The sequence below is a fragment of the Molossus molossus genome, unplaced genomic scaffold (genome assembly GCF_014108415.1).
Source record: "Molossus molossus isolate mMolMol1 unplaced genomic scaffold, mMolMol1.p scaffold_m16_p_6, whole genome shotgun sequence".
NCBI lineage: Eukaryota > Metazoa > Chordata > Mammalia > Chiroptera > Molossidae > Molossus > Molossus molossus.
In genome coordinates this window covers 41,724,349-41,751,786 of record NW_023425399.1, presented here as the reverse complement: position 1 = coordinate 41,751,786, position 27,438 = coordinate 41,724,349, and the positions used below count along the sequence as shown (strand labels likewise).

The 27,438-nt window shown below is 39.7% G+C and overlaps 1 protein-coding gene and 1 non-coding gene across 2 annotated transcripts; both read left to right on the top strand.

Annotated features, from left to right (window-relative positions):
- Positions 1-70: 70 nt before the first annotated feature.
- SNX5 (sorting nexin 5) lies at positions 71-26,259 on the top strand. Its single transcript, XM_036244427.1, has 14 exons — positions 71-186; positions 546-628; positions 10,675-10,779; positions 12,323-12,433; positions 13,176-13,297; positions 15,051-15,174; positions 15,761-15,856; positions 17,195-17,300; positions 17,386-17,461; positions 19,003-19,042; positions 19,135-19,221; positions 21,298-21,457; positions 24,480-24,565; positions 26,068-26,259. The coding sequence occupies exons 1-14, from the start codon at positions 75-77 to the stop codon at positions 26,116-26,118; spliced, it is 1,359 nt and encodes a 452-aa protein (XP_036100320.1). The 5' UTR covers positions 71-74; the 3' UTR covers positions 26,119-26,259.
- Positions 5,677-5,913, top strand: LOC118619484. Its single transcript, XR_004957253.1, has one exon. It is a non-coding gene; the product is annotated as a small nucleolar RNA SNORD17 (small nucleolar RNA).
- Positions 26,260-27,438: the final 1,179 nt, after the last annotated feature.

Sequence of the window (27,438 nt, the reverse complement as noted above, 5' to 3'; positions counted from 1 at the left end):
GCGGCGCTCACGCCCCGCCCCTAGGTCCTGGTTCACCTCCATTGACGCTCATGAGAGTGTCACTCACGAGATCCATGGGCAGTCCCTCCCCTCTGGCAGAAGCGCGGGCGCCTCCAAATCGCGCCTTTTCCCTCTCACGAGATCTTGTTTGCGTCACAGATCGTCGCCATCTTGGACCCTGGCTGAGTAAATAAATTTCCCCGTACTAGAACGCTGTCTTTCTTGAGACGGGCCTTGCTGGGAGTGCTTGTGGCTCCGTTTTCCTGTCGCGGCCCAGTGGTCTGTGGCTTCCGCGTGGCCCGGAGCGAGGGTAGGCCCCGCGTAGGTTCTTTTCCAGGCTCCAAGATGGACGGCAGCGGGTACGGGGGAGGCAGCTCTGGGAGAGCACGTGGCGCGCCCCTAGCATTTCTTGGGGCTTCTGGGATGGTGGCGGAGTCCCGAGGCCGCCTGCCGCCGTGGGGCAGGGAGACTATCGGAGGCGGGGCCGCGGCCGCCCCTCAAGGCGCCCCGGCGGCGGCGGCCCAGCCTCTTCTTTCCTCGCACAGCCAGGCAGCCCGCGCTCGAGGCCCGCGTCGCCATGGCCGCGGTTCCCGAGTTGCTGCAGCAGCAGGAGGAGGACCGCAGCAAGGTGAGGCCTTATGCACTTTCAGGCTCCAGGCGGGAGGCCACGCTGGCCTCTCGGAATCTCACTTTTCTTTCCTCGTTCCAAGAGGACTTTGGAGATGCTTATGCATCCGTGTCTCGTAGCGAAGGTTTCCCCAGCGCGGGAAGCACCTGCCAGACCCCGAGCGCCCTTTGTTCTCCCCGAAGGCTGAGAATCAAAGACGCGGTACCGTTCGTAGGGGTACGCGGCCCGCTGTCAGTACCGAGCGGGCCCGCGGCGAGTTTCTCGAGACCCGAGAATGTGTTTTTCCGTAAAAAATGTTTAAAGCTTACTTTGGTTTCGTGAATGCTGTACGGGGAATGTGAAGTCCACTTAATGTGCAGAAAACGAGAGTTTGGTTTAGTTGCTTCCGAACTGTCTCCCCGGCCTTTGAGAAAACTCTTTTTAGCCCAAATACTGGGGAAATTTTATCAAGTCAGGAATTTGAAGCATATATCTTACAACTTGATCAGTGCAAAATGCATCACTGCGGGAATTCTGTCATTTTTCATAGGTGTTCAAATACTTATTGAACTCGGTTTTTACTTTTAAAATTTGGGCATTTATGTAAATTATACCCATGCCGCTTAAATCTTGAGGTCTAGAAGGTAACTAAAATTATTTTACCGTGACCAAATAAAGATTGAGGCAAACTTCCGCTCTTTTATTTTTCCTTTATATTTTAATTGTTTTTGCAATTCAAGTAACTTGGTATGAACCACTACGTTATGTGTAGAATCGTTAACAAAAGTTTTTCTTACAGGAAAATGAACACAAAAAAAGTAATCTAAAAACAAGGCGCTTTCAGACTTAACCTGGAAGACATCTTAAAATGTTACATCTCTTTTAGAAGTCTTTGGAGAGACTGTTTCTCATCTAGTAAATGCCAAATTGTTACAACAAGGATGTCATTGCTATATTATTGAAATGCAACTTGGATAAGGGTAGTAGGGTCTTGGATGGAGTATTTTTATTTGAAAGTTGTAACAAGAAGTACTTGTTCTTTTTACTAAAACTGAAAGTGAGAACTTGAGACTACGCTTCTTTCTAGAACGTTCCAAAATTTTCTCTCTAGAAGTTTAGATTCTGAATAGGAATTTGGGTAACGATTTGATTCACACACACACACACACACACACCTTTCTTGACCCAGAATGTTTTAGACAGCTGTTTAAAAGGACTTGACTGCTTCAATAGGTCTTCCTATTTGTTAGTACAGTATGTGGTAGAATTTAAAACAACTTGCCCATCATTCTAATCCTCCAGCAAAATTGGATTATGAAGGCTATTTCCCGCCCCGACCCCCGATTTTAGTGGCTACAGGAAAAGAATTATATATATATATATTTTCTGATTTTTTTAACTAAGAAATACGGAAATAATAAAGCTTTTTACAATATTACCCCAACACGTGGCTTCATTTTGCTTCCTGATTAATTCTCATCTTCTACTGATGGAAAGATTGTGTTTTGATCTTTAAATTTAGAAAAGTAGCATTTTACCAAGTGTTGCCCCTGCAAAAGTTAACTAAAGCATTAACGACCAGTGGGTTCCATCTAGTACTGTGCCACCACCCCTCCCCAATGGGCGTTCTCAGGTGTCTGGAGTTTTTAGTGGGTGGGGAAAAATAATTGAAGATCATGCAGAACCTTGCTCTCATAAAAAATAAATTACCCTGATCTCTGGTCATTTTGCACCTTTTAGATTCTCGGGCCTTCTGTTTGCCAAAACGCCATTTAAATAGCTGGGTGTCATGTTTAGGTTCCACTCACAGATTCAATGCGATCTTTTTGTGGTGATGACTCTCCTTCCCAATGTCTAGCAAGCCCACAGCAAATTGAGCCTGGATCCTGATTGCCTCCCAGGACTATTTTTTTACTTTATTTTTTTATTGATTGATTTTTAGAGAGGGAGAGAGATAGAAACATTGATGAGAGAGAACACTGATTAGCTGCCACCTGCACACACACACCCCTCTCCCCCCCCCCCCTCCATGGGGATTGGGCCTACAACCTGGGCCTGTGCCCTGACCAGGAATGAACCAGCAACCTCTTGGTGCATGGGTCCACGCACAACCACCGAGCCACACCAGCTGGGCTATTTATTTATTTATTTTTTGATGATTCTTAAATTGCTGATAGACTGAAGTTGAAAACGTGGGAAAAGCTTTGCAAGGACTAGATGGTAGTCCTTCCCAGCCTAGTGCTATTACAACTTGGTTCACTAGCTGGTTACATGGGCTTTGAGTGGATATTGTCTTCTCAGAGCCACGCATTAATTTTTATGCTGGTGCTCTGGTTTGCATTGTGTGTGTGTTTTCCTACAGTGAGCATGTATTACTCTTTTTCTCCTCATCTGAGGATATTTTTCCATTTTCAGATAGAGTGGGAGTGGGAGAGACACATCAATGTGAGACACATCAACTGGTTGCCTCCCACACGATCCTGTTGAACTGCATCTGAGGTCAGCTTAGGTGGAAGAATGTCCTAAAATTTATGTTAGTATAGAAACAGTCCTGAACTTTGACCAATACTGCAGCAATTCCAAATTTACTAATTTTTGTGGACAGGTGTTTTTTACATTTAGGGCTTGACTTCTTTTTTCCCCCCTAACTCTGGAAGTGTAGGATTTAATCAAAGCTACCCAAGCCTTAGTTTTGGATCAGTGACTTGTACACAGTCTTAAGATCTCCATGACCTGCTCACATGGTTTTGGCTGTGGAAGAAATGGCCAAAGGAGACTTACAGAATTTTCTAGATCCTGAGATCTAAATTCTCACTTGTATGATACCTGATAAGTGACTAACATCTAATGTAGACCCTTAGTTTAAACCAGGGTTTTTCAGCCTGGGCACTATTGACATTTTGGGCTTGATAATTTTTGTTGTGGGGAATTGTCCTGTGCATGGTAGAGTATTTAGTAGTATACCTGGCCTCTACTGGGTGACAGCATCTCCTTTCCCTCCAGTAATGACAGTCAAAAATACATGTAGACATTGGTAAATGTTCCTTGGTTGGGAATGACTGGTTTAAAACTTTCCTTTCTAAAATGGTATGATATGAGGGGGTTCAGGTTGTGTTACAAAGGCTGATCTTTAGTGTGCCGGTTTTTAAGTTTGTTTGTTTGTTTGTTTGTTTTTCTCAGATCTATGATTGATCAATTCTAAGAAAATACAACCATTGTTGACTGTCTTTGGGAGAATTAGCTCTCCTTATCCCAATATTGAGGAACCTTATCAAAAGATGGAAAAAGGTTTTCTTCAGTGGGTTCTGAGGCAATTTAGGATTACAGAGAGACAGCTGTGTGTTTACTATGTAGAAATTTAGTGTCCACTATGTTTTTTGTTTTATTTTAGAGCCCACTCTGGATAGTGGAAACCTGAGGCTGATGCTGCAGCACTCAAAACATTGTAAACTAGAATTGAAGTTCTCTGACAGATGTGCTACAGGGTAGAACTTTGTTTAAAACCGTGCTTTTTAAAACATTTTGCTCTCACCCTGGCCAGTGTGGTTCAGTTGGCTGGGTGGCATCCAGGGCACATTCCTGGATTTCAGGCTTGATCCCTGGTAGGGGGTGTGCAGGAGGCAGCCAATCTATATTTCTCTCTCACATCGATGTTTCTCTAAAAAAAATAATTCATAAAATATTCTTTTTTTAAAAAAGGACATTTTGCTCTCTTTATTCTCAGGGCCTGGTTGCTTGAGGAAATTAGGCAAGAATAGTTCTTGCCTAAAAGGTTAATACCTTTTAAATAAACATTGGTGAAAGGTTCATGCAGTGAAGTTAGTTGGTATTTAGGAAGACAACCTTTCCGTGAATCCAATTATTTTGAGGAAAGTTGCAGAGCCTTGTAAGTTCTGCAGTGAAGGAAGATGGCTGCAGGAAGACATCTTCTCTCATGAATGTGGCAAACTTTTTACAAGTATGAATGGAAAGTTTCTCTACATGATCTAGCTTTCTAAAAACTTCTTCACCTCCAGCACCTGTTTGATTTGATTGGACATTGAGTTACTCTTAAGATATAGCCCTCCTAAAAGAGGGACATGAATTGAAGTTCGTAAACTGTGTATAACCCAAAGGCAAACCCTAAATACAGAAGGAGGAATATGTAAGTTGCAGTAAGAAGTTCAGAGGAAGGACTGAACTTCTGTTCAGATATTGGGTCCTTAGCTTGATTCCCTTCCCTTTCACAAATTTGGTGTAACTTTTTCAGGCCCTGCTATGTGGTCTGGAGAGAAAAAGTAATTTTCTCAGAATAGCTGCTTACATTAACCTGTGGTATGCATTTTCTGCTTGAAGAATTTATACTTTACTATTTTTGAGGGTCTGCCCTTTTAGTCACTGTTGTGAGTACAAATGCAGAGGTCAGCTTTTGGGGCTTTCACTTTATCTTTTTAAAAGAGCAGTACAAAGCTGCTGGTGAGTGATGAAATGAGGTATTAGAATATTTACATGTAAATGATCTGGGAAATGTGTGTCCAAGCAGAAGAAATCTCACCAGGAAGCAGGCAGCCTTCTCTTCTCCATGCTGCTATTTCTGTCTCAAACTTATATGATGTAAGCTTAAGCTCAGATAGCACTCTCTGTTGCTGAATAATGTTTGTTGGTGATGAAGGTAAATTTTTCTATTAAACCGATTTCTACTCATCTTGGTTTGATCATAAAGGTCAGGCCGTGAATGTGTTTAAATACCCTCTTCAACATATGTAATATGTCAGGTTTATAGCAGAGGGTTGTTGACTTGATATACCAAAGAACTTCTGGGGAGGGAGTGAACCTTGATAGGATTGGGCAGTAGGTGAAGGAAGAGCTTTAGCTTTGAAAGGAAGAAGTTTTTCAAGAAGTATTTCGTTTGTTCAGCTGCTTCCTCTGTGGCAGTGCTGTGTTGATTCCCAGTAGAATTTCTGTGCTAGGAGATCCTTGGAGATAATATAGTTTGACCCTTTCATTTTGTGAATGCATTTGAAAATAATTCAACTTAATCTTTCTGGTTCCATGTTGGGATTTAACTAGTTCATGGGCTTTGCAGCTTTGTGAAATGATGATTGAGTTTATCCATTCGCTGAGTGTGCTGCACTGACCGTCTTCCAAGCCTTGGTTCCTGTTCTAGGAACTCAGGGCTAAGTAGCCTCCAAATGCCCTGCAGTCTGTGGTGTTCTACCATGGACAGCTTGTGTGTTGGTGGGCTACCCGTAAGAATGGTTGGTGTCAGCAGGGATGGGTCCCTCTTGGTCCCATCTCACCAAGATGAGTGGTGGAAATCTGATCACTTGCTGTGGCCCTTGTATCTGGTTTTTTAAGCTTATGACTAAATTCCATAATTTTTATCTATGTTAGTAGACTGAGATATTCTAGAAGACTTTGGTTCTGTTGTCCTTGAAGACTGATTGATAGTGGCAAACCTGAATTATAGGAAGGGAAGAACTAATTGGGGAGGGGTCAGGGGCATGAGATGAAAAACAAATAGGAGTAAAAGCAGAGCTCATTGCTCATAGTTAATTCAGTTGTTTTCATGCACCAGTGCCATAAGGAAAAGCTAGGATAGAATAGATAAACAGGTTTTGGTTATCTTCAGGGTGAAAGAAAACAGTAACAAATAATTTGCGTACCATTATTTCAACCATAATTAGGGGTTTGTATAAGGACATGTTATTAGAATTTCATATAGAACACTTCTTTCTTGCGAGCTGAAACAGTAACAAAGTAATATTTGTTTCATAAGTATGTATTACATGAGTCTTGTTTTCACAAATTAATGCAAATCTAGTGTGTATACCAAGCAGAACATTTTTGGGTTTATTTTCTCACTAGTGAGTATTGGACTAGGCAAGGCATGCATGTGCCTTTCTAGCTGCAATATGGTATTTCCTGCTTCCTTTGATCAAAGTGCAAATGAGATCCAGGAGGCAGGCTTCTTGCCTCTGTTTTGGCTTCATGCTGCTAACACACCATACATGGATGACTTGTTATATTGGCTTAATGCCTTATGCAGTGGGATGAAGGATAACAAAGCAAAATCTTTAGGAGAAACAGTTTGAAGGGAGGACACACTGATGTAACATGTAAGTTGCTTCTGCTTTGGAAACGGAAACAAGAAAAACACTTAACTATATACACGTGGTTTTTTTTCTACTTGTAGTTTCCTTGCAACATTCGAGTTAAGATGGAGATCAAGAGGCTGGCATATACAACTTCCTACAGTATATATAAAACTGGTTAAATTTTAAATGGCTATTCAACTAGCTCACATTCTAGCAGATCATAGTTACTGGGGTGATGGCTTCTTTCCATTGTATCTTGTTATTTTTGGCTGTATAGCATTAGTATAAACTGGAGTCTGGAGTCGTCATAACAACAATTATATCATCTATCTGTATCTTCTCTGTTCTGTGTGGGTTCTGAATTTCAGAATCTAGCCTTCCATGTTGTCTAGTCACATTGGTGCCTTTTGCCATTTGTGAGCCACTAACCTTTTGAAGAGGGACCTTTGCAGATGATGTTAAGTCTTGTACCAAAGTGAGTTGTAAATGAGATTTGGACCAAAAGTAGTCCTTAGCTCAGAAATCTGCAGAGTTGTGCTGCAGCCAGCATCGTGTCTCCCAGCTGAATGGGTGAGGGAATGCACAGGGATTATATATCATTTTTTTCTCTCTGTCAGGCTCTTACCAAGCATTTAGAGTTCTTAAAACAGTTTTAAATTTGCTTTATAAATGAAGCAATGCTTATGTACCCCCACCCCCTTTTTTCTTGGCACTAGATCATTGTAATCCTTACTGGAAGGATTAGTGTGGTAGGAAAGTACATTAGGGGATGAAATTCCTCTTAAATTTTTGAGGGTGTGATGGCAATGGTTTTTGTGGAAATCTATAAAAGAAAGTCAATTTTAAGACTTACATTCCATTGTTTAAGAATAGTTGTTTTAAATTTTATTCTGACAATGACCTAAGGGAACTGGGAAATTGAAAAATTAACCTTAGTTCTGAAGCCTTCCTTTCCTCACTGATATAACAGCCATTCTTGGCATTTTGACATACAGCTCAAGTCAGAGACTTGGTGTTGGCCATCAGTGCTAAGCAGTACTCTGGATGCTTATTTAGGGTAGGGGATAGAGATGGGTGAATCGGGGAAAATATATCGAGGGTTGCAATCCAATTCTTATACCCTACGTTCTGCTGATTTATTTAACAAGTACTGTGGCATGAATCTTTGGGGTATTGGTTTTGTTGACTAAGCAGGAGAAAGAATGCTGAGCTTTTAATCTCACTTTATGCTTCCGGAGTAAGGATTCTGTGCTGACTTAAAAGTTTTTTAAACATTTCACAACTTTTTAACTTTTGTTGGTTTATCTGTTTCATTTTCTGGAGGGTTGTATGCCACATTATAGGTTATATGTGTCATCATATTCATACCAAAAAACCACACCCATATTTCTATGGTGACAAGAAAGGAATATGGTTATGTAGTAAATAGTTCAAGCTATTACCTCTATATGGTTAGGGATTCAGTAAAAGAGGTGAAACCAGAAGATAAATGTTCAGTGGGACAAAAAGCAGCTGGTAAAGTTCATTTAACTTTGACTAGGATACTTAAATAAATCCTATTTACTAGATTACATTCTCCTTGAGTCCTTCAATCCATGATTCCAAAGCTAGTCCATGTGGAGTTCACAGGTTCATTAAGTTTGTTTGGCTTATAGTGAGCTAAAATGGGATTGTCAGCATGTTCAGAAATTGAAACCAGGATTTGTGACTTTAGGAAGTGGAATCTCAGGAAGCATGGCAGTTCCTTGTAGTTTGGGCAGTTGTTGCTAAACTCAGGGAAATGCACCTTAAACCTGCTCCATCTTTCTTCCAGTATCTGTTGCCCCTTTTATACCTGCCCACTTTGTTCCTATTCTGACTCTGAGATACAAACATAAGATAGGTGGGGTGTTCAGTATTCTCTGCAGTCAAATTTTAGTGTATATTTTGAGGTCTTTTGAACTTTGTATTTACCCAGTGGTAAGTTATCAGAAGGAAGGAAGCATTTATCAGAAATGTGTCAGCTAGAGTCAGTTATGACACAATGAAGTGTGTCTAACCTTGAGTCTTATCTTTGTAGAGATCTCATAAATGGACATAGGAAAATTAAGTCAAGTAAGCAGATATTTTATAGGAGTCATCAGGAATTCATTTGGGAGAAGTAATTTAGGTTGAGGTGTTAGGGACTTAAGTATATTGTGATCTTACTAATACCTGATGCTAAAATCAAATTCTGCTAACAGATCTTGAAGCATGTTTCTTAGAAGTCCATTGTTACAGGACTCACTCTGGTTTTTGCAATTTAAATTTTTTTCTTAGTGCTAAGGGGAAAGGAGGGATACTGAACAGTTTCTGAGATTCAGAGAAGTAATTATGCATTTTTAGTGACTATATTTACTCTTTCTGTACGTGATTGAACCAATTTTCTAATTTCAAGAGTTAAGTTTATCTGTTCTTGGTCTTGAACTTTTTATTTTGAAGAAAAGAATTCAAAATGAAATTTAGGGGGAAATACCTCTGTATTCCCTGTTCTTTCATCCTCTTGACTTCAGTCTTCATATTCTCCCTGTGTGCAATAATCTAAAGTGTTATGACAATTTTACTTTAGCACTAGTTCACAGTTGGAGGGGGGCATGAGATACTTCATGCCTCGTTTGTGTCAGGCCTTCAAATTGACTATCAGCTCGTTTGTTTTAAGGATTATGGAATTTTATCATACTATAAATTCAGAACAAAAGCCATTTTAACCACTTTTGTTAACAGTCTAGTTCTTCCAAAAATTCTTTTTAAACTGAAAAATGTGGAGTTGGGTGTTACTTTCCTCTGGATTTCCAACTCACAAGATCTGTTGCTTTTCCTTCCAGGGCAGTGCTTAACTTGTCTTTTACTTGGAACCACAGTGGGATTCTGCTAATTAGCACCTTTGTTAGTTTTATGATTCATTTCTTGTGTCTAGATTTCTACTCTTTGAAACATTCCCTGAATATAATAAATATGAGTAGGTCCACTCTTGAGCCGGATTTTTCTTATCTTTTGACCTAGGATCCCATACCACATGACTGCTCACTGTTTTCCTAGTCTCTTCTTTCAGATATATGAATGGTCTGGTTAATGCCTCTTGGGTGTTTGTAGTTTGGGCAGTATGTAAGAAGTTTAAGATTTCATCCTATGTAGTTCAAGCCTTCTTAATAAGTTTTTCCGTGTATTTGGTTAAAGTTTTTTGTGTTCTTTTCACACAGACATAAAATAAGTAATGCACATGATACTAAAATCATAGTGGCTTTGTTCAGATCACAGGAATGCTTTGTACCCATCCATATATTTAAGAGATTTCCCTACAGTTTCAAATAAACTTAGATTTATTTCAACTGACTTTTTTTTTTCTTTCTTTCTTTTTTTTTTTATCCTCATCCGAGGATATTTTTCCATTTTTTGTACAGATAGAGTGGGAGAGAGAGAGAGAAACATCAACGTGAAGGGACACATCGAGTGGCTGCCACCCGCACGACCAACCAGGGCCGGGGACAAACTGCAACCGAAGTACGTGCCCTTAGCGGGAACCGAACCCGGGTCTCTCCGGACCGCAGGCTGACGCTCTAACCGCTGAGCAAAACCGGCCAGGGCTCAACTGACTTTGTTTTAAACGATCTTGTGTAGACTGCTTTTTATTTTTTTATTTTTTTATCCTCACCCGAGGACATTTTTCCATTTTTTGTACAGATAGAGTGGGAGGGAGAGAGAGGAAGAGAGAGGGAAACATTGATGTGAAAGAGACACATCGAGTGGCTGCCACCCGCACGACCAACCAGGGCCGGGGACAAACTGCAACCGAGGTACGTGCCCTTAGCGGGAACCGAACCCGGGTCTCTCTGGACCGCAGGCGGACGCTCCAACCGCTGAGCCAAATTGGCCAGGGCTAGACTGCTTTTTAATTGCTAGCTCCCATTTTTTGGAAGGATACTTTTTAGGACTAAATGAATTTGAGACTAATAATAAAAAAATGTATTTCAGCTGAGATCTGTATCTGTGGACTTGAACATTGATCCCTCGCTTCAGATTGACATACCTGATGCACTCAGTGAGAGAGATAAGGTCAAGTTTACAGTACACACAAAGGTAAGTGACAGAATGCCTTCAATAATAAAAACAATGCTAGGTGTTACAGCCTTGTTATTTACCGTGGCTGTGAGAAGATACTTCCTGAACTGGAATGGTTGTCATTTGTTTGCAGGGTACCACTCCTGCTAAGTGAGCACCTCCGTTGTCTTGTAGTGAGCCTCTAAATAAGTGCTCTTGCTGCAGTGTTTTCTACTATAGTGGAACCCTGGGATTGCTGATGTTGCAAATCAGGCAAAGTGATGTAGGTGGAGCCATCTACCTATACTGCTGAAATCTTCCACCTTTGTTTTTAATTTGCATGCTAGGGGAATGTGTGCTTTCCCCAGGTTTACTAATTTTTTGGCCTTTGCCTCACTATTTCTTGTGATTCAGAAGATTTTTTCCTGCCTTCAGACTTTTAGTTTTCATTTTTTTTAATTGATTTGAGAGAGAGAGAGAGAGAGAGAGAGAGAGAAAGAATCATCAATTTGTTCCATTTATTTATGCATTCATTGGTTGCTGTTTATGTGTGTCCTGACCAGGGGTCAAACACACAACCTTGGCATATCGGGACAACACTCTAACCAACTGAGCTACCAGCTACCAGACTAGGGCCTATCCAATTTTTTTTTTAATCCTCACCCGAGATATGTTTTTTATTGATTTTGGTGGGGGAAGAGGGGCATTAACGTGTGAGAAAAACGTCCGTCGATTGCCTCGTGTACTCATCCTGAACAGGAATTGAACCCACCATCTTTTTGGTGTAAGGAGCAGCATTTCAACCAAGTCACCCTGCCAGGGCTGTCTCCAAAATTTTAATTTGACAAAAGCAATATGCCAATCTGGAAAATTGTAAAAAGATAGTTTAGGCCCAGCCAGTGTGCTCAGTGGATTGAGAGGTCTCAGTTTGATTCCCACCCAGTCAGGGTACATGACTGTGTTGCTGGCTCAGCCCCCAGTAGGGAGCGGGCAGGAGGCAGCCAATCGATGTTTCTATCTCCCTTCTTCTCTCTAAAAAAAAAAAAAAAAACAATAAAAAATATATGTTTTAAAAAGCTTAGTTTCTCAGAATCAGTTCTTTCAGGAATACTTTTTAACCTCCTTTCTCCTTTCATACTATGTAGTTGAAATGTATTGAATGCTTGTCTTATAACAACCTTATAGTGGTGCTTTATTTTCCTGCTTTACAGGGGAGAAAACAGGCACCCATTTAAGTAAAATGAATACATATCTTTAAGGTCCTTTCCCACATTTTTTTCTCTTAATACCATGGTGGCTTGATCAGTTACTCAAAAGGCAGTGTGAAGGTGAAGACAACATATTATATTTAACTGAATTGACCTTAAAGGTGGAAATTTGTGAAAATAATTTCTTAAAGAACATGTTGAATCTTGGCTATGAATTTCATAGTGGCAGGAGATTGTGTGTTGCTGCTTTTCATTCTTTACTAGATCTCAGTGTGGTGTATTATTATGCAGAATTTTCTCATAGTACAGCTCAAGAAACTCAAACCACTTTATCTAAAATGGTAGTAACCAGTTAACTTCTCTTTTATTTACAGACCACACTGCCCATGTTTCAGAGCCCAGAGTTTTCTGTTACAAGGCAACATGAAGACTTTGTTTGGCTACATGACACTCTTTCTGAAACTGCAGACTATGCTGGGCTTATTGTAAGTGCATTTTGCAAAATGAAGTAATTACTGAAGCAGGTTTCTTCTGTTTATTTTGTTTAAAGAGACTTTACCCGTTTTTTATAATGGATTATGAAAAATCTGATTTCATCTGCCAACTAGAATATGTGCTAATCATTGCTGATAAAGTCTAAAGTATATGAGAATAGTGTTATAGCTATGAATTAATTGAAACATAATGTCTTATATTCTCAAAAGTATTGTAGTCTGCTAAAGGAGTAAAGGAGGCAGTTGTGTTCAGCTCTTGAGAGTTAATGCATGGCTGAGGAAGAAACTTACTGGTTTTAAAGGAGAATTAAGGGTGGTTTGTCCTGTTAGGCAGACTGAAGAATTTGGGCAAATTAAGAAAATTAGTACATGTTTAAGAATGTACTCTTCACTCAGTATTAGTATCTTTTGATTATCCTTTGGAATTAAAAATTCCTTTTGAAGTCTACATCTTGATGATTCTTCATCAGCTTTATTTTAGTACTGATTATAATATATAAATTTTAAACTGACAGTGAAGCAGGATAAACACTATAGTACCCTAACAACTGTCCATAATAAACTGAACAAGTGACTGCCCGTTTGTGGGGTGGACACTGTTAAATGGCCAAAAGGAATAAGGTTAAGAGAAAAACAGGTTGGCCACAGGGCTGGGGGCTTCTTGTGCACAGGCCCCAACTAGAATATCACTGCTGTGATGAGAATGCTCATGAGTTACCTGCCTCTACTGCAGATTCCACCTGCTCCTACAAAGCCTGACTTTGATGGCCCTCGAGAGAAGATGCAGAAACTTGGGGAGGGTGAAGGATCTATGACCAAAGAAGAATTTGCTAAGATGAAGCAAGAGCTGGAAGCGTAAGTGGATCTTCTTGATGGGACCCTTATAGCAGTTAGTTACTAGTGCTGTCTTCTAAAATGACATTTTGCAGAGTGTGAGGCATAGTCTTAAGTTTTAGACCTTGACTTTCTGGGGCCACTAGCACTGGACAGATGAGTAGTTTTCCCCTTTGTATATACCATACTTGTGGAATGCTAGCTAGTCTGGCATGTTGAAGTAAATCTTTGTAACTTCATATATAAATGATTCTTCAAGCTGCTGATAGCATACAGTGCTTTCTTTCCTAAAGTTTGATTACTGGAAACATAGTTGAAACTCGATTGCAGTGAATGCTCTTACAAAGAAGCATTCTGAATAATAACCACATTTCGGGTTTGGAAGAAGTCCAGGTTCACTGGAAGTTTATTTTACTTTGATAGTAATTTAATTCAAACAATGGTTTTTTTATTCTCTATCATAACTGGAGGTTTGCATTAAAGTTTCTTGTGAAGCCGTCCTTGTACTTTATCTTGGCTTCCTTCCCTCTTCTACCATCAGTGTATTGAAATTTGGGTGCTCATTTCAACAGTTCTCTTTAATGCTCTGCCCAAGGTCCATATTATCTAGGACCAGTGCTCCTACACACCTCCAGGTCCTGATTGATTCGCACACTTCAGGAACTATCATGACCATTGCTGAGGATAAAGTACTAAACACAAGACTCAAGTTTCTACCATCAGGAAGTTCAGTGTGATCTTCAATGTCTAGATTGAGGCAAAGCTGCTCTATAACTTTAGTGTGTGTGTGGTTTTTGAGAGTACATTTATTAAAGCTAGGGACAGTGTCCTGACCAGTGTGGCTCAGTCAGTAGTAATGTCATCCCATACACTGAAAGGTCACCAGTTCCATTCCTGGTCAGGGCACATATCAGGGGGGTTGCAGGTACGATCTCCGGCTCTAGTCAGGCTACTTGTGGAAGGCAACCAGTCAATGTGTCTGTCTCTCTCTCTCTCTAAAAATTAATGACGATGTCCTCAGGTGAGGATTTAAAAAAAAAAGCTGGAGGCAGTGAAACAAGGAAGGACTTAGGATAAAGGCAACAGAAGAGAGCCAGAGCCTAAGCTGGGGTGCTATTGACTCACTGAAAAGTCAGAGAAAACCAAGCCTTGGACACAGGTTCATAGGGTCAGTCCGGAACAAGCTGCCACTGCCTGGTTGCAAGTCTCATAGAGACTTTTGAGTTTCAGGAGATGCATACCTGAGAGGAAAGATGGGGGTGGGTATATTTCTGGGAGGGAGAGCGCTGTATCCTTTATTGAGGACTTTTAAAGGCTGGGAATTTAGGGGAGGATCTTGAGTATATTCACCAGCTTTATGCTGATGTTCCAAAATGAGATTTATTCCCTTAAGTTCATCTGTCCTTGAGTGTGGTATAACTTCTGATGATGAATCAGTGCTGTCTATATACCTGCAGAATTAAAGGGTTTTCATTGCCAAAGCAACTAATGTTATTATGTTGGCTGCTAAAATACCAACCGTGATTTGCATGTAGGTTTCAGGCTTTGCATACCTGCTCCATCAACCCCAGTTATAATTTCACTTTCCCTCTTTGGCTCATTCCACAGATTTCAAAATGGCAACTACCTTATTATCTAATTAGATAATAAATTTATACCAAAAATGTTCTTCAGATATTTTGCTTAGTGACATGAACTAAATGATGATAACTGGGTGCAGTAGTGTTTGCTAGTTGAGCAGTGCCAACTAAATGTACTGTATCTTCTCTTTTAGTGAATATCTCGCTGTCTTTAAGAAAACTGTATCCTCCCATGAAGTCTTTCTTCAGCGGCTCTCTTCTCACCCCGTTCTCAATAAAGATCGCAACTTTCATGTTTTCCTGGAATATGATCAGGATGTAAGGCATTTTTTAAATTCCATTCCCATGATCCAGTAAAGCATACTGCACTTTAAAAATATACAGTTACGTGAGACAATTTTATAAAAGGCCGCTTAAAGATTTTGACCTTCTATATTTTTTTTAATATTATGTTTCTGTTAATATTGTATGAGTTAAGCCCTGGCTTAGAAATTTCCTCAGTGTCTTTTGCCTGGCCAGTGTTGCTCAATTGGTTGGAGTGTTGTCCCATACACCTAAGAGTTGAGGTTTGATTCCAGGTCAGGGCACCTATGGGAAGTAGCTAATTGGCATTTCGCTCTCTCTTTCTAAAATCAATTAAAAAAGAAAGAAAGAAAAACTTGGTGCCTAGTTTTCAAAATGTCTCTTTTATGCCATACTTTTAGAATTGTGATCTGCATTTAGGTTTGGCTGTTTATTCAATATTTTAGATCTGGTGGGTTAAGATGGAATTTGTCTTACGTCTTTATCTTATGTGTGTGCCTATACTAGTAAACAATGTTACTGGAATTTACTCAGATTTCTTTAAAAGAACCTAGAAAATGTATGTACCATAAACTATTCTTTTGGAATTCTCTTTCTTCAGCTAAGTGTTAGGCGGAAAAATACCAAAGAGATGTTTGGTGGCTTTTTCAAAAGTGTGGTTAAAAGTGCTGATGAAGTCCTTTTTTCTGGGGTTAAGGTAAGTGGCTTTTAGCTGTTTAAGGGAAGTCTTGACTTCATGTGGATAGGTGACCCTATTTTCTCCCTTTTTTGTAAGGAGAGCCGTTAAATTATTTTTTTAAAGAAAATTAGCCACAAAAGTAGTCTTTCATGCCATTCTCCAGAACTGTACTGTCCATTTTGGTAGCCTCAGACACTTGGACATGTAATTAGCTGGTACAGTTAAGGAACCAAATTTTTAAATTTATTTATGTGGTAAAGAAAATATAATATATCTTGCTGGTACCTTCTGGTTTAGATAATACTTAGTTAAGTAAATATTTAAAGTAATTTCACCTGTTTTTTAATAATGTGGCTACTAGAAAAATTTTAATGGCTCACATGGCTCAAACATTTCTGCTATTCAGTACTATTCTAGAAAATCAAATTTATATACAAGTCTTGCCCTGGCCAGTTTGGCTTGATGGTTAGAGCATCAGCCTGCGGACCAGAGTCTTGGGTTCAATTCAGTTCAAGGGCATGTACCTCGGTTGCAGTTCGGTCCCCGGCCCTGGTCAGGGTCATGCGGGAGGCAGCCAATTGATATGTCTCTCTCACTTTGATGTTTCTTTCTCTCTCCCTCCCACTCTATCTGAAGATAAATGGAAAATTTTCCTTGGGTGAGGATTTTTAAAAAAAATTAATATATAAGTCTCTCATTAACCTCATAGGTGTGATTTATTTCTTTGTTCCTCAGCCCCCACATTCTCCTTTTTAACTGTGTTACCTTAATAGCTATTATTTGGTATCTAAACTTTGTCACTTGAGGGCTTGAGTAAGGAGCCCAGAATGTGTGTGCCGAGTACAGGGGGGCAATGTGAGAAATTTGGAAGCTCTTTGATGATCTCATTGGTGTACTTTAAAGTATGTGGGACTGACCTGCACCCATGTATTGCATGGTGTTTAGTGTCCTTGGCTAGTGCCCACCAGATTCCAGTATTGCCTCTTAGTCCGAAAGCAGCCAAATTCATCCCTCTTCTATACAGAAGTGCACACTCACAGATGTGCTATCTCAAGGCTAGGTAGCAACCCACTAAGCAGAACTGTTGCTTCAGCAGAATTGCTTGATCTTAGGGATACCACTGGGCATTGTTAAATGGCTCTTTAAAATGGTTGTCTGTTTACATTTCCTGCCCACATTTGGTTTTTGCTAATCTTGGGTATGAAATAGTATCTTGTCAGTTTGGATTTCCCTGGTCTGTAAAGGTTAAACTTAATGCGCACCAGCTTATTTACTTAATGTTTTCTTCTAATTCAAAATACATACTCATATTCTGAAAAGTTTTGCTGCTTGAATTTTTTCTCTCTCTCCTTTTAGGAGGTGGATGACTTCTTTGAGCAAGAGAAGAATTTCCTCATTACCTATTATAATAGGATCAAGGATTCGTGTGCAAAATCTGATAAAATGACCAGATCTCATAAAAGTAAATAGCATTCACACACTAGTCACCCAGCTTTGCTGATTTACCAGCTCTGTTCATATAAAAAGGGCTGTCCTTGTTTCTACAGATGTTGCAGATGATTATATTCACACTGCAGCCTGCCTGCATAGCCTGGCTTTAGAAGAGCCCACAGTCATCAAAAAGTAAGTTTTTGTTGGAAAATCATTTCCCCTAATTCTAATCAAAAACTGCTGGGTGGTGTAAATAAATAAAGTATATTGAGTCCTGGGTTGTGTTGTTCAGTGGTTAGAGTGTTGGCCCACTCACTGAAGGGTTTCGGGTTTGATCCCCCGTCAAGGGCATGTACCTGGGTTGCAGGTTCGATCTCTGGCCTGGTTGGAATAGGTTTGGGAGGCAACTGATGTGTCTCTCACATTGATGTTTTTTTCCTCCATCTCTCTCCCCCCACCCACTCTCTCTAAAAATAAATGGAAAAATATCCCTGAGTGAGGATTAACAACAAAAAGTATAATGCATGACTATGTAGTTCCAGTTCTGCTCTTGAGTACAGGATCATCCAGGGTACATAGTCTCTAGCAGCTCAAATCTTACGCCCCCTCTGAACCACAGACACTTTGTAGAGGACTCAGAGGGCACTTCTGTACCAAACATGTGACTGTTTTGTCAAAGCCTTTATTGCTGTCAAACCCTTATTACATGTCTCCATTTCTTTTTGATTAAGGTGGTCATAAGGATAATATATGACCTCAGTCTGATCCTGAGTTTTTTTATAATTTGAATTTTTCCCAGCTTCTCTATCGTGACCATTTTTGGTATGGGACAGTATTCTATTTCATACCTAGGCTTAGTATAATAGGTGAGTATTTCTGATTTGAAAGAAGTCAGTTAATGGTAGAATCAAGATAAAATAGTATATATTTATGGTTTGGGGGCACACATGATGATGGTTCATTAGAACCTGACCTTGATTAACACGGTTTGCATGGGATAAGTATTGGGTACATGCCCTGACCAGTGTGGCTCTGTTGGTTGGCGTGTCATCCTGTACACCAAAAGGAGACAGGTTCAGTTCCCGGTTGGGGCACAGGTGGGAGGCAACGCATCTATGTCTCTCTCTTTCTCCTCCCTCCCCCTCTCCTTTTTCTAAATAACCAATTAAAAAAAAAGAATTGGGAACACATGTTTTGCATGGCAAGATGGCCGAAGGGATAAGGTACCAAAGAGAGATTTTTTTTTTAATCCTCACCCAAGGACATTTTTTCGTTTTTTGTTCAGATAGAGTGGGAGGGGGAGGGGGAGAGAGAGAGAGAGAAACATCGATGTGAAAGGGACTCATCGAGTGGTTGCCACCCACATGACCCAACCAGGGCCGGGGACAAACTGCAACCAAGGTACATGCCCTTAGTGGGAACCGAACCCGGGTCTGTGTGGACCACAGGCCAGTGCTCTAACCGCTGAGCCAAACCGGCCAGGGCCCAAAGAGAGATTGATACTCATGACTGTGACACTATAAATGTGCTCAGTTTCATATAATCATCTTTACTGGCTTGGGTCAACTATGATGAAAGCACTGCTTTGATACTTTGGTTCTTTTTTCTTGATATGCTGACTCTGGAACACCAAAGGCTAGGACTCCTGAATTTATCCATTCATGTCCTAGTTGATAAGAAAATACATCATGCATAATTCAAGACCTTAAACTAAAATCATGTATATATTTCAGGTACTTGTTGAAGGTTGCTGAGCTATTTGAAAAACTTAGGGTAAGGATTTTTATGTTGGTCTTCATTATATATTTTATAATCTTTGGATTTCTGCTTTGGTAATGTTGACCTTTATTTATTTATTTTAATAGAAAATAGAGAGTCGAGTCTCCTCAGATGAAGATTTAAAGCTGACAGAGCTCCTTAGATACTACATGCTCAACATAGAAGCTGCTAAAGTAAGTTCTTTAAGTCTGCCTTGCCATGACCCTTAAGTGGTCTAATGTTAGAAATGTATTCTCTTTGTTAAAAAGGAAGGAAGGCCCTGGCCAGTTTGGCTCAGCAGTTAGAGCGCTGGCCCACAGACCAGAGTCTCGGGTTTGATTCCAGTCAAGGATGTGTACCGCAGTTGCAGTTCCTTTCCCAGTCGTGCAGTAGGCAAGCAATTGATGGCTCTCTCCCATCAGTGTTTCTCTCTCTCCCTCCCACTCTATCTTAAGATAAACGGAAAAATATCCTCGGGTGAGGATTTTTAAAATATCAAGAAAAAATTAAGGAAGATAGGAATTTGTCAGAATTGTTTGTGTAACTGATGTGGACCTAAATAGAAATGTAAACTGAGGCAAGCTTGAGTTACCAGAAATGCAGTAAGTTCATTGGCTTGAGAGTGCTGGTCCCAAGCAGTAAGTTCATGGGTGGATGTTCAGTAGTGAGGAAATTCTTCTGTAAATCAGGCATTTATAGAAAATTAGCCTCTTTGTTCTTTTTTTCTTTTTTCTTTATTGATGTTAGAGACAGAGGAAGGGAGAGAGAGAAACATCGATGAGAGAGAACATCAACTGGCCGCCTACTGCATGCCCTCCCACTTGGGATCTGGCCCACAACTTGTACATGTGCCCTGACAAGGAATCAAACCGGCGACCTCTTGGTGTATGGGTCGATGCGCAGCCACTGAGCCACACCGGCCCGGCCAGCTTCTATTCTTTTTTTTTTTTATCCTCACCCGAGGACATTTTTCCATTTTTTGTTCAGGTAGAGTGGAAGGGAGAGAGAGGAAGAGAGAGAGAGAGAAACATCGATGTGAAAGGGACACATCGAGTGGTCGCCACCCACACAGCCAACCAGGGCCTGGGATAAACTGTAACCGAGGTACGTGCCCTTAGCGGGAACTGAACCTGGTCTCTCCGGACCGCAGGCCAATGCTCTAACCACTGAGCCAAACCGGTCAGGGCCAGCCTCTATTCTTAAGTTCCATTGTTTTGTGGGAACATACATGAGATTCTTCATTTTCTTTCAGTTTCATTTTTCGATTGAAATCTTTCCACAGGGATGTGCCTTTTTGTGGCATTGTATCCTTAATTTATGTTACATTGCTTGGGGGCAGTAGAGGTTGTGCTGAGTAGACAGAATAGTTTTGGGGGTGTTATGAGTTATTGGATATGGGACATAACTGAAGATTTTCCAAAGGGTCTCTTTCTGAGGCAGAAAAGGTTTTGGGATTTGGTTTTTATTGAATTCTGTCACTACAGCCTTTAAGTCATAAAGCATTACTTATCAAAAGCAAGACAAAGTGGCAAGAAGAATGTGTAATACACAGAATCGGCCAACATAAAATTAGATAGGAAAAATATGTAACAGAAAAATGCCGCCAGGATATAGAAATTATTTTCCCCTTCATTTTATTTTAATTGTCTTTTGGCATGGTTTTTTAGTGTTATATTTGGATTTTTTAACCCACTCTTGATTATCTTTATAATGGATTTAAGTGCTGATGATAAACAAGTTTTTTGCACATACACAAAAATGGATGTAATTGAGCCTCATGCATCTGTCATACAGGCATCAAACTTTCCATTTTAATACTAAGGTAACTTACTTTGCTGTAAAACTGCAAAGAATATTTCAGGTGAGATCCTTGAGGTAGACCCCTAGAGGCAGAGTTAATGAGAATGTTCTAACTACCTCATTGCTCACTTGGATTCTGTCTGCATCAGGTGACTCACCCTGCAGTAACTTCGCCTGTTTTAATACACAGTGGTTAATTTTTTGAAATTACTTTCCTAGAAAAATCCTTTCGTTTTCACGGTTGGGTTTCTTTTTTTTTTTATTCTCTTGACCCACGTTAAGAATTCTGAAAAAGCTCTCAATGCCATACAAGTTTTTCCCAGCCTAATCTCGAGATTAAAAAAATAGTAATAGGGAGGGGGTTGTAGAGCTAAATTAGATTCTTGCCGTTTAACATTCCAGGCAGTGCCTTGGCATCATAGTACTTGGGATAGTTTAACTACCATTTTTTCATCTGTTAATTTTCTTAGGATCTCTTATACAGACGTACCAAAGCCCTCATTGACTATGAGAACTCAAACAAAGCATTGGACAAGGCCCGGTTAAAAAGCAAAGATGTCAAGTTGGCTGAGGCACACCAGCAGGAATGCTGCCAGAAATTTGAACAGCTTTCTGAATCTGCAAAAGAAGGTTAAGCAGGGCCACTCTTTACCTTTTACTTAGCTTTTATTTGTACATTATTTCAACCTTACAAGTTGCACAAATACTGTGAAGAACACCATACATACCTTTACCTGGGGTCACCTACCTGTTCACAGTTTGTCCTTTCTGCTTTGTCAACTTGCCGCATGTGCTCCCCGTGTGTGTGTTTTTATAAACACTTTTTTTTTTTTTTTTAAGTTTTCTATATTTTGGTCTTTTTTTTCCTAAAAAGCTTTTTGTGCATTTCTTTTCACTTCCCTACAGAACACTTCTCAACTTGGGTAAACTGTAATGCAATTTAACACAACCTATATTCTAATTTTGTCTCAATGTCCTCCAGTCTAGGATTATATTTAGTTATCATAACTCTTAAATCTTTAATTTGGAAGGAACCTTTGTCAGCCTCTTTTTTTTAAGACATTTGCCTTTTTGAAGACCATAATTTCTTCTTACAAATAAAATGTTTTTCATTTTTGGTTGATTTATTTCCTCATGGTTAGGTTCCAGTTGTTCATTTCCAACAGAACACTATATAAATAATGTGTGCTTCTTAGGGTATGGTATCTGAGGGCATGTTGTGTCCCTCTTCCCCTAAGCAATTTTAAAGTTTTATGGTATTAATTTTGATTACCCTGTCAGATATTGTTGGATTTCTCCACTGTGCAGCTAATATTTTTTCTCCATGCCACTATTAGCAATTCATGTGGAGACGATTTAAGACTGCATATGTCCTGTTCATCAAACTTTTCCCCAAAATGTAGCCTTGTGTTGATGATTCTTGCCTGAACCAACCTTGACTCTGACTTCTGCAGGAAGGAGATTGTCCCCTTCCCCCAATTCTAGCATTCCCTTTCGAAACTAGCACTTGACATTATCCTTTAAGCAGAAGCCTTCTCTTTTTTCCTATTTCTTTATTAGAATCATGGATTTTTATTTTTTTTAAATAGTTTTAAGATTTATTATTGTACTACCTATTTTTGAGCTCAAATTGTTGAGACTTAGCCAGTGAGGAGGGCCTTTAAGCTGATACATTCTTTTGAACAATTAGATGTTCTATGTTATTCTCACACCTTTTCTGCTGTAGCCCGGGAAACTGCCATTTCTTTCAGGAGTTCAGATTCTTGTTGCTTAAGAAATAGTATCAAGCCTGGGAGCTAAATATGCTCATTGCTCCTGAAGAGTCTCTGCTTCTGGGCCCTTCTGCTGGCAGCGAGGAAATATAGGGGTGTATGCACACGCACTTTGCTTCTCTCCCCTCAGTAATCATGAATCATGATGATTATTCAGTTTCAGTCCATATATATCCACAGGGTTTTTCTTGCCTTTCCTCATTCCCTTTTAATAAAGCTTAACTTGGGGAATCTCACTACCCTGTAGTTCTTAAGGGCCGTGAAACATGCCAAATGAAAAAGTAAAGAATGTGTCTTTCAGAACAAACGTTATTATTGTGAGTCTGTATTTGATTCACCCTCAAAACACCTTCCTTGCCACCTTAAAGCTCGGGTTCCCTTGAGAAATCCCAATCCCATTTTAAGACTGTTCTCCCAAAATATTTTTCTTTATGTAGTTTCAAAATCTAGATATATTTGGAAACATCCTGATAATAGCTAACAATACAGTTCTACTCCTTTGTCTTGGCTCATACCTATTCAGAACTGAAATGCCTTAACTAAAAGGAGCAGAGCTTCTCCATACAAAAACTTTGCAGATGGCATGCAGACACGTTTATGTGGCTGTCTTTTGGATTCTTTCAAAGGAACCTCCTCCTTTCTGCCCTATTCTTAAATTCTTGCCCCTCCCCCCTTTTAGCAGCTAATATAAATCTGTAAGGAACACACTTTTAAACTGAGTTGAAATGTTAGCTTATTATATATTCCAGAATTTAGTAGCTCTGAGAGTTAGAGAGAATAAAAGAAAAACCAAAGTTTTAAAATGGTGGCAACTTAGGCCTGTCCTTATTGCTTAAGGTTTGTTTCTGGGTTGTTAGATTTTTATCCTCTTTATTCAAATAGTAAGCCTGGGTGTATGATATTTAAAAGTGAAGTATTCCAACCCAGCTGGTGTGGCTCACTGGATGAGCATCGACCCACGCACCAAGAGGTCGCTGGTTCGATTTCTGGTCAGGGCACATGCCCAAGTTGTGGGCCCAGTCTTCATTGTGGGGCATGCAGGAAGTGGCCAATTAATGTTCTCTCTCATTGATGTTTCTATTTCCCTTTCCCTTCCTCTCAAATCAATAAAGAAAAAATATTTTTTTAAAAAAGTGCAGTATTCCAGACAATTCAGGCATTAATGGGTTTTAACCTCTTTGCCTTTGGTTCCGGTTCTTCATAAGATTTGTGGCTGAACCAATCTGACTCAGTTGAATGAGCAAAGTAGAACAATGGTGTGGGCAGGCAGATGGTTTAATGTAGGGTACTGGTCTTGTGTTCAGGCCTTAGAGGAACAATGCGAGCTTATCTTGACATCTGGGAAGACCCATTTAGCCTTGTATAATCAAAATATGGCCATTAACACATCACTAAAACATTTGAGTTTCTACTTTTTAATGTGATTGCTTGCATTGTATATCTCTTGGACAGTGCTGTACAGATAGACATGGCACAGGGTTAAGTTTGCTCCTAAGTACCCTACAGCACCAGCTTGAGCTAGGGAGGGTTTTCAAAGTTAAAAACAATAATTTAAAAAGCTATTGGTTCAAATATGTGCAGGTCACCATCTCCCTAACCCTCTACCTACAAACATTGGTTAAGGGCAAGGCTGCTCATCTCAGAAATTATTTAAATCAATAGCCCTTCTCTGAATTTCCATGCTCAGTGATTGGGTGGTGGTGCTTATTTAAAGGCAGTGGCAAACCGTCCATAAAATTGGATGTGTACAAATTGCAGAGATAATAAGAATGTGAGAAAATGTGGTGCTTCAAATCTTTGTAGATAATTTGTAAAAATGATATCTGGAAGTTAAAGATGAAAATTGTTCAACTTTTTTTGGTAAACTTTCTCTTTTGTAGAACTAAGCAATTTCAAACGAAAGAGAGTGGCAGCATTTAGAAAGAATTTAATTGAAATGTCTGAACTGGAAATAAAGCATGCTAGGGTAAGTATTCAGATTAAGCCAACAACTTTTTAGGGTTTTTGTGTTTTGTTTGTTTTGTTTTTTAGTTATTTTCCAGTTTATTATCCCCGTCATATAGGTGGAAGCCACTTGTTAAAGTGTGTTTATTCTGCTACAAAACAAAAATTTGTAACATCTTGGTGAAATACTGCTTTTGAGAAGAGTATTCTTCATGGTGGCTACCTTGCCTCCCTCTCAAAGTTCCATGGACCACACCTATTCTAACAATTTTTGAACACATCTGTCATACCTTTATATCTCTTAATTATCTGGAGTTTTTGTGGAAAATAATTTTTAAGATAATTTGCTAAATGTCTTCGATATTCCTTTTTGGTTTCAAAAGGAAGAAAAACTTCCAAATAGATACATATTGATGTCTAGTTTAATTTTGCACAGAAAGGTTGGAGAGAACAATGGTTCTCAATGGTGAGTGCACATTAGAATCTACTAGGGAGTTTTTAAGACTTTTTGCTGCCCAGACCCATTCACTTAGAACTGGGTATGGTTTTTTGAGGTGTTTCCTGGGTGCAGCTGAGATTGGTCCCCCAAGAGTGCTGTTTGGTCCAAGGCAACTGAGTCAGACCTTGGGTCAGCAGGGAGCCATTGGAGGAGGGAACTGTCACTGGCCATCAGCATTGGTTAAAGGAAGAAGACTAGAACATTTGTGTTTTGAGTTCCTTTATTATGACTACAACAGAGATATGTTTATTCAGTTGTTAAGTCCAGGTCCCTTTATTGGAGTTTTGAAGTATCATTTATACATAAATTATGCCCATAATGTGCTGGGTATTGTAGGTTTTCTGAATTCCTTTAAAGTGAGAACTGTGTAAAGCAATTGGTGCAAAATCCTGTATAAATATTATCATTTGTTATCTCGTTTAAAAATCTCACCCATAACTAGTTTTTAGCAACTTTTTGTCCAGTGTTGTCAAAGCCTTCACCTTCAAAGAACAACTTATTTATGTAGTAGTTAGGCTAATTCACAGTAAGCAGAATTGACATGACTGCAATGAGAACAAGCCTGGGGCTGGGGAGGGTGGAGGTGCTAGAGCTGCAACTACTAGCCTTTAGCTGTGAGTTGTCCCAGACCCTCTGAGGGACATTCACCAATGTGAAATTGGGGTGGAGGGTTGTAGGTTGTGATTCAATTGTAATGATTGATTGATTTTAGAGAGAGGAAGGCACAGAGAGAGGAAAAAACATCAATGTGAAAGAGATGTCTGTCAGTTGCCTTCCACACACACCCTGACCAGGAATTGAACCCACTGCCTTTTGGTGCATGGGCCCACGCTCCAACGAACTGAGCCACACCAGGCAGGGCTGATTAATTGTGATTTAATGAAGAAAAGTACCAACCCAGTTTGGCTGGCTTCATATCTCTTGTGAAAAGTTTGGTCAGTGGTTTGAGTTTTATTCTTACAGATATATAGGAAGTCTTGGACTCTAGTGATTCATTGGTCTGCCTTGAATTGTTTTTCTTCCAGAACAATGTCTCCCTCTTGCAAAGCTGCATTGACTTGTTCAAGAACAACTGATCTGCTTTTTCTCTGAATGAAGAATATGAATGTGAAAGCCAGCATCACTTGCACTTAAATCATTACCACAGAAGATTTATTACCTTTGACTTTAGTTTAAAATTATGTTAATAAATATTTTTATTTCTAAAAATCTTAACACTTAACCATGTTGGTTTAAAAATATTTCTGTTACATGCTACTTGAACATAACTAATCTTTTCTTTGTTCATTTAAAATAGGTCAAAGTGGGCAGAATCTAAAACTGGATTCTCTGTAATTTGTCTTTAGTTATTAAGAAAGGGTATAAGAAATATGTGCCTTCTGGAAATAAGTATAAGCAATTGTATGGCACATGTAGTCTAACTGTTTCATGTCCCTACAAACCAGTTATTTTAGGGTAGGTGCCAATTACAACAAATAATTCAACAACTTGTTACAGGTAACAAACATTCCATTCCTTAATTAGGTAACTTTCCCCTTTACTGAGTTCTTTAGTCATCAACAAGAGCAAGAACATCTCATTTTTCTTTCTGTACCCTTTGCAGCACCATTTTTGTAGTTGGAATGTAAATATTTGAGGAGCTAGAAGTATCTTAAGGGTATAAAAACCAATTTGGTTTACTTTAGAAAATGGCCAGATACATTAAGATGTGAACATCCTCCCTAATGGGGGGAGGGGGGAGTGGATGTTTGTGTTTGGACTTTTTATAAAGTATATAATAAAATAATAAACTGATACCATATGAAGTGTTTTTTGTGGAAAACAGGCCCAAGACTGCAGTTCAAGCAGAGACTTCAGTATCTGCCCAGTCCTCCTGGTCTTTGTTCTAATTTTCATGTTAACTTTTTTTTTTGCATTTATCTTCAGATAGAGCGGGAGGGAGAGGGAGGAAGAGAGAGAGAGGGAGAAACTTCAATGTGAGAGACACATCGAGTGGTTGCCACCCATGCAACCCCAACCAGTGCCAGGGACAGACCTCACCCAAGGTATGTGCCCTTAGTGGGAACCGAACCCGTGACTCTGGTCTGCAGGCCGACGCTCTAACCACTGAGCAACACCGGCCAGGGCAATGTTAACATATTTGAAGACACAGGCCAGTGTTTTAGAAGGTCCCCAGATCTGGGTTTACTTGCTTTTGACAGGCTTGAATGAGTGATACTATGTTCTCAGAAAGGATATGTCTGTCTCATCATTGGTGATGACTGAAAATTTAAGGTAGTGGCTTCCAGGTTTTCTCTGTGAAGTTTTACATCCTATCTTTGTAATTAACTTTTGGGAAGATACTTTGAGACTTAAGTAACTGGGTCTGAAGGTCATTCATGAAGCTTCATGTGGGT